Source organism: Aegilops tauschii, chromosome 2 (genome assembly GCF_002575655.3).
Source record: "Aegilops tauschii subsp. strangulata cultivar AL8/78 chromosome 2, Aet v6.0, whole genome shotgun sequence".
In the NCBI taxonomy this organism is placed as follows: Eukaryota; Viridiplantae; Streptophyta; class Magnoliopsida; order Poales; family Poaceae; genus Aegilops; species Aegilops tauschii.
The window spans coordinates 647,982,901-647,990,778 of NC_053036.3; the positions used below are offsets into that span (position 1 = coordinate 647,982,901).

General features: G+C 48.5%; 1 protein-coding gene across 1 annotated transcript; it reads right to left on the minus strand.

The window, feature by feature from the left end:
• Positions 1–201: 201 nt before the first annotated feature.
• On the minus strand, positions 202–1,622 carry LOC109785393 (probable isoaspartyl peptidase/L-asparaginase 2). Its single transcript, XM_020343992.2, has 2 exons — positions 1,227–1,622; positions 202–786 (listed from the first exon to the last, which is right to left on the minus strand). Exons 1-2 carry the CDS (start codon positions 1,620–1,622, stop codon positions 202–204), a joined length of 981 nt encoding a protein of 326 aa, XP_020199581.1.
• Positions 1,623–7,878: the final 6,256 nt, after the last annotated feature.

Sequence of the window (7,878 nt, forward strand, 5' to 3'; positions counted from 1 at the left end):
AAATGAACACTGAAGAGAGCCGTAATTTCAGACGCCATAGAAATTTTTCACATTATTATTTTCCTAGACAATCACAATCATCATAATTATTTTTCGCAATCACCAATCTAGAACTACTACTGTTATACCCGGGATCCCAGACTAGAACCACTAAAAAAGAATCTCCAGAGTTCAGACCGGCCACCGCGCTCGCTTGCTTGCTCACTCCCAGATGCCGATTTCCATGAATCCGTCCTCGGTGGCGCAGCCCCGGAACATGCCGGTGCAGTTGAAACCGTAGGCCACCTCTCCGGTGCCAGACACGGCGATGAGACCCGCGAAACCCTCGTCGAGCCGCTCCTTTATGCAAAAGTCCACGGCCTCCTGGAGAGCGAGGCCCTTGTACTCCATGACGGCAGCCACGTCCCGCGCCAGCGTGGAGCGGATGATGGCCTCGCCCTCGCCCGTGCACGACACGGCGCAGTGCCCGCACGCGTAGGTGCCCGCGCCGATGAGCGGCGAGTCGCCGATGCGGCCCGTCATCTTGTTCATGAGGCCGCCCGTGGACGTGGCCGCCGCCGTGTGGCCGCTAGAGTCCACCACCGCGCACCCCACCGTCTCTGGCGCGTAGAAGCTGATGGGCAGCCCGTTCATCACCATGCCGCTCTTATTGTGGCTTTCCGACGCTGCGGCCTCGGCGAGCGGGATGCGGTAGTCGAAGAGGATGCTGTTGGACTCCTTGGCGAGCTTGAGCATGCCTACGTTCTCCTCCGTCATGAAGTAGCTATTGTCCACGACCTCCAAGCCCTGCAAGCACATCAAAGTTAATTTGAAGCCAAATAAAACCAACACATTCCACTAGTAAAATTGTCTTTAATCTCAGTTAACTCTGCTTGATGCAAATAAAGATCAACACATTCCACAGGAAACATAATCAAGTTTATAGTTTCCTTATTGAGTGGGGGTGCATTCATCCTAGGTACGCCCTCTCTCTCAGTTTATAGGGCGTGCGCGTATCCCTAGGTCGTCAATTTGACCAACCTAACACAAGTCATATATAACAAAAAAAATATACCAATATAAACTTCAGATGTTTTATTTTCAAAAGGTATAATTTTGTGTTATATAATTTATATTAGGGTGATAAAATTGACAATCTAGATATACGTGTAGGACTTGTAAACTGAAACGGAGGGAGTAGGAAACATAATCAACAGAGGTAAAACTGAATCTCAATTCATTACTACCTGCTCGCGGGCGAATTCCTCGGCGCCATCGAAGGCGAGGTAGGAGTGTGGGGACTTGTCCATGACGCGGCGCGCCAGGGAGACGGGGTTGCGGACGGTGGAGACGCCCGAGACGGCGCCGCAGCGGCGGCCGCGGCCGTCCATGATGCTGGCCTCCATCTCGACGGTGCTGGCGCGAGTGAGCGCGGAGCCGCGGCCGGAGTTGAAGCAGGGGTCCGTCTCGAGCTCGCGCACCACGGCCTCCACGACGTCTAGCGCGGTGGCGCCGGATCGGAGCATGTCCACGCCCACCTGCAGGCACCGCGCCAGCACCCGCTCCGCCTCCTCCTGCCTGTGCTCCGGCAGGTTCGGGTCCACGCCCGCGCCGCCGTGGATGGCAATGGCCCAGCGCGCCATGCGTGTGCTGTTGGTGGTGGTGTGTTGTGCACTACGTTCTCTTCTTTCTTGTTGCTCTGTTGGTTGGTGTGTGTTGGAGAAGAAGGGATGGATATATGGCGCGGTATTTATGGGGAATCAGCCACGAGAGAGAGACGATGGCGATGGAGCTCTCGTTCATATGGCATCAAATTACCACGTAATCTCGTGGGGGTGCGTGAGATTCTACTGCCGAAACCGCGGTCACTTGCGTTTCTAACAATTTTTATTACTAGGCTAGATGAACTTTCCCATTGACGATCCCGTAAATTGGATCCATAAATCGTGATGGAGATCAGACCAGATCACCCATGAAGGAACTGCCAAATTCTGTGAGGTCGTGAGGCCTCAAATTAATACGGAGTAGATCAGATGATGCACTTTTGGCCTTGGTTTAGGAAAAGGAAAATCAATCTCGGTTGCCATTCCATTCAAAAGATGTTCCAGCTGTTGCCATTTCTCAATTATATATCTGGTCTTTATTTTAGCGAATTATCTGGTCTACCCACACCTGTTTTTAGGGTTACCCACACCATTTTGTCTTGACGAGCCAAGGAAGATTAGGGATTCCATGTGTACTAGTATTATTATTTTGGGCAGTAATACGCGCCGGCGCACCGGCCCAAATTTGGGCCGGTCAAGTCGCAGCCACACGATTTACCCTCTATTAACCATTAGATCTAATCCTCACCAAGTCAACGCAGTTCCTCTTCTTCCTCCGCGCGCTGGTGTCTGCCTCCATCTTTACGCTTGTCATCCGCCTCAACGATGCAGTGGCACGCAGCTCCGTCGCTAACCGCTGCAGCACCGCCGCATCATCACCGGACTGCAGCTTGCCGCCCCGGACTGCAGCTTGCCGCCCTCGCCGGCGGCCGTAGGGATTGTTGCAGCATGGCCGTGAGTGGTCCCAGCTCCTTCTATTGACGACTGCAGCTCTATCACCGGCCGTTTCCAGCGCGTGGTCGCCATGGTTGTAGGACCCCAGCGTCACCGCCTCTTGCTCGACGTCGTCGCAACTCACCGCCGTGTTCCAGCAAAGAAACTCAAAACCTCGTTGAATCAAATAAATTAGCCGGTTCTAGCAAAAAATAACATCGGTTCCAGCAAAAAAATCGCAGCAACAAAAACACCAGGAGTCGTTGGTAGCAAAAACACTAGTCAGTTCCAGCAAAAAAGAAGAGTGGTTCCAGCAAAAATAACACCGCAGCGGCAAGGCCGTGTCCGGTTCCAGCACCAATGGGCACTGCTTCCAGCACCTGTGGTGGTAGCAATTTCTCGCAGCCAGCCGAAGAACTAGCGCCGTCGGCCGCAAAACAAAACGTTTGCAGGTTCCAGCAAAAATAATCTCTAGTTCCAGCAAATGAGATCATCGGTTGAAGCAAAAAAATCGCCGGCGAGCTGCATGCTGATGATGTTTGTAGCATCTGTGCCCTACGGTTCCAGCAAAAAAAAACCCAGTTCCAGCAAATGAGATCATCGGTGGAAGCAAAAAAATCGCCGGCGAGCTGCATGCTGATGATGTTTGTAGCATCTGTGCCCTACGGTTCCAGCAAAAAAAAAACCCAGTTCCAGCAATACGGATCGACGGTTGCAACAAATCTCGCCGGCAGGGATGCGTGTGTGCCGCCAAGTACGCAACAAACCATGGCGCCGGTTCCAGCAAATTTTGCCACTGGTGCCAGCATGTCGCAAAGCTCGATTCCACCATGGCGTCCTGGAGCTTGCAGCATGGCCATGGGAGGGGACGAGGGGAGTGGGTAGTGCACGGCCATGGCATCGGCGGCGCGGAAAGAAGAGATTCGAATCTCCGGGAGCGGGGCCGGGGGGGGGGGGGGGGGGGCTGTGGGGATGGGTGGGCGATTTGCTTGCGGCAAACAACATGTGCTACCACCGTCCGTCGGCGGCGAGCTCCTTGTGTGGTGATGTGTGAAAGAAGAGGGAGACGAAGGGGAATCAGAAGAGGAAGAAGGGAAGAAGATAAGGAGGAGCGTGAGCGTGATAAGCGGTTCGTGAGCCCCACGGCCTATGGACTTGTGGGAGGACGCGTGGTCTGTTCCGGAGGACACGTCGTCCGGCTGAAAGTTCCGCCGGCCTGCCGGCTGGGAACGTTTTCCTATTATTTTTATGTGCTGAAATATCATTGCCATTATCAGCTACGGTGCATCACATACGACTTGGCCCGGAGCACCGAGTTCTTACAAAAACGGAGTACGTACCGATCTGTTGAGAATATTAGCAATTTTTCAATTCAATTAATCCAGAGAATCATCATGAGCATGGCATTGACAAAATTAATCTAGACTAGAGAATAATCTGCGAAACATTCTCACATGGCATAATCAATCTCCGTTACTTCCTATTCGCCATGTAGGAGTAGTTGTTTCAGCTCTAAAAAGCCTTACTACTTTTTAAGCATTAGCATTTGTAACCGAAGATCCTTAATTTCAGCGAGTTTTCTCTCTCTCTCTGCATCCTACATTATTTATACCAATATAAAAAAACCCAAAGGGGCAGATTCAACTGATCTCAGCCATCAAACTAAGTCAATCCAACGATCTAGACTGATCCAATGGCGAGCGTTCAACGCGTTTAACATGCAATTAATATCATACCAAATATTGCACTAATCACTGAATTAACACTCAAATAATAGCATACCTAATATCCGCGTGCAATTAATATATTGCCTAAATATTAACATGCATTGCACGTGCACATTTACTAGTATACAATAAATCTCTACTCCTAATGAAGCAGTTGGTAGCCTGATACTTCGGTTTTATTTTCGTACCACCTCTCACCCCCTCACACTGGTTTATTTTTGCCTCACTTCTCAAACAACGAAACAAATTCTTTAGTAATATCTTTATGTGAAAGAATCAATCACGATCAACCTTTAAAAACCAAATCTAAATTAATTAATCTTATCATAAGTCTATCAATCACATTAATTAATATTTCCATACATCATAAAAAATACATTAATCGAAATACCATATGTTGTGCAATCACTACAGTCGTTTCGTTCTTCTCGTTTGCTGCCTGTTTTAACGCGAGCGCCGAGCCGGTAGGTGGACCACATGCCAATAGCGCTCCGTTCTCTTCGGCTGGCTTTCCTTCCCCAACTCCACATCTCCATCTTCCTCCCACCCCCAACATTCACGCCTCCTCGATCCTCCTTGAAGCAATCCGACGCCGCATGGCCTCGAGCACACCCCTTCACATCGTCTCCACCACCTCCTTCCAGCTCGTACTGCTCCAGTTTTCCCCGCCAACCTCTCTCCCCGACGGCACCCCTCCTACCCTTCCACCCTTGCTAGGTCTCTCGTGATGATTTTGCGTCCAACTCGCCACCATTGCCGATCCCTTCGCGCGCTTCGTCGACATCTACCTCCATGCTAGCGCCGAATTCGCCACCTCCGATGATGGCACATGAGTTGTCGTCGTCCGGTCTTGTCGCTTGCCTCCGGGAGGTCCTGTGCTCTTCTTCAAGGAGGACTTCACATTCAAGGAAGGAGCCATCTTCAAAGCTGCCTGCCTGCTCAATGATGACGCACTGTTGGAACGCCTTGGCTATCTCCTTGATGTAGTTGAAGTGTACTTCAAGCTGTCGGATGAGGTCCGCATGTTATGTTTGTGCTCAAAATTTTGACGATTCTGTTGTCGGAAGCAGCCACAAAACTGTGCGTCAATTTATGCCAACAATATATGCACAAAATTGATAGATTAATCTTAAGAAATAATTATTGTTCAAAATAAAAGTCGAATCTTGATTCATATATACATTTGCTTTCAGCACTAGCAGAAATACTATGATACTTGAGTACATGTGATGTTTCGACTTTTGGGGCAACACGACATAAGGACGCGGCTCCGCTGACGTGCCCTTATGTTGGGAGCCGGATCCTCTGACGTACCGCACCCTGATGTTGGGCCCACTAACATGTGGACCCGGGCCCACATGTCATAGGCTCAACACCAGGGTGCAGTAGGTCACAGGATACGGCTCCCGACATAAGTGCACCAACATTCGGAGATCACCACCTAGCAGGATCAGTATGCTAGAATGCCCTGGTATATATTGGTGTTGTTCACTTGTCTAATGATGATATATTTTGACATCTTATTCTGCATTACGTTGTGGTAAACTCTTCTGACATGACCAAAAAATCAGAAGTTTGCACAAATCAGTTGCTGATGGAATTGATGCAAGAGATGGTTTTCCACATCATCTCGCTCCTGTTTTCCCTGCCAACCACGTTGTCATGTTATTCAGGTTGGACTTAAATAGCTCGACCTGTCTACCAGTTAGCACATCTCTCAAAAGTTTGCGCAAATCCGTTGTTGATGGAATCGAAGCAAGAAATGGTTTTCCACATCATCTCAATTTAAGCATCATTTAAAAGTTGGTTCTTTCTTTCTTGTCATCTTCAGTTCATCTCTGACATTGATATGCATTCAAACTCCAATTAGATGTTAATGCACAATTATTTCTTTTCTAACAAACTTTTTTTCATTGTCCATGAAACTTGAGAAAATCACTCGCAAGTTTTTTAGGGAACTCTGGCATTGACAAGAAATATAGAACTGTGCAATTCACAAGTGAGGTAGCATCGATTTCTCCCTGAAAAACTTGTGCTCACAAATAGTGCTCTTTTGCACTTCTCATAAATCAGTGTCAATGGATATTTGCCTGCTTAATCAACTAGGATTGAGTGGTCTTTGTGCTAATGCTTATCTGTTATGAAGAAAATTGTTCTGATATTTTTGCACCTTTAAGGTTCTAAAAACTGCAGTATCACTCGATATACTTGGGCACATTTTTTACTTTTCTGGGAAACCTGAGGAACACCTGGACATTTCCCGAAAGTATTAGTTCGGTTCAAATATGGAGAAGATTTCAGCCTACCTAGATTTTGATATTGTTATGTTAATCTCGTACATGAACTTCTATCAATTTCAGTGTAAGGACATACCCTTCAGAAATTATTCAGACTGCCATATCTACAGTTGATGTCATGAATTCCATAGCTCGTGGTCAGAAGATCGATCCCTTTGTGCTCTGTTGCAGGTCTTCGACACATTGAAATAGCTTGCTCAGATTTGCCATCATGCTTGCCTGATAGAACGTAAAGAGAAGACTGATAGTATCTTGAAAACAGTCTGTCATGCATTCATTTTCTAATTACAGGTTATGCACCCAAATGCTGAAAAAGAGATGATATACTAATATGTGGCACTTCTGGGAAAAAGTTTATTCAGTACGTGAGCCAAATATTAGGTACCTTGGCCTGGTAAGGTATATATTTTTTAAGACAATTAAGTCGTATTGGAAGATGGAATGAGAAGATTAATTCTTTGAATATGTGATTGCAATAGAATGCAGGCAGGTCACACGCACACAAACTTGGTTAGTTTGGCCTTTTTACATATGTCACTATTCACAATCTCTTTTTAGAATGCAACCAGGTCACACGGCCAGGTCTGCGTTGACCTATGTCTCTTCGCTACGCTGATGGCTCTCCAGAAAATCATCATCATTATGCCAGCCACACAGCGAGGTACAAAATGACGGCTGCCACATCACTATGCCATGGCTCTATGGAAATCATCTCTGCGTCATTGCCTCTCTCCAAGCGTCCAGGTAAGTAGACCAATTCCATACGTTGTTTCTCATTGTCGAAACCTTACAAACCTTGAATTTCACTCGCCGTTCATTTAATAGAACATACAGCTTTGCCGGCAAGAAACATGAATCTGTTTGCCTCACTAAACTGGTTAGCTCTCTATTCGGTTTGAGTATGGATAGTGGTTCACTACCAGAATCGCATCCTATGCCGACGGCCCTGGCCGTCGGCATAGCCCTGATTCCCGTCGGGACAGGCCTATGCCAACGGCCTGGCCGTCGGCATAAGACCCATCCTGACGGTGTCCGTACATCTATGCCGACGGCCCGGGCTGTCAGCAACGTTCCCGCCTAACGGCGGCCGCCGTCAAGTGCTAACCAACGGCTGCTCGCCATGTGGCACATCTATGCCGACGGCCTGGCCGTCGGCTTAGTTTGAAACTACGCCGACGGCTAGACCGTCGGCATAGATGTGTCACGTGGCGAGCAGTCGTTACTCCTGGGGTAGGGCTATACCGACGGCCTGGCCGTCGGCGTAGTTTCAAACTAAGCCGACGGCCAATGGGCACTCCTGGGGCAGAGCTATGCCGACGGCCTTGCTGTCGGCTTAGT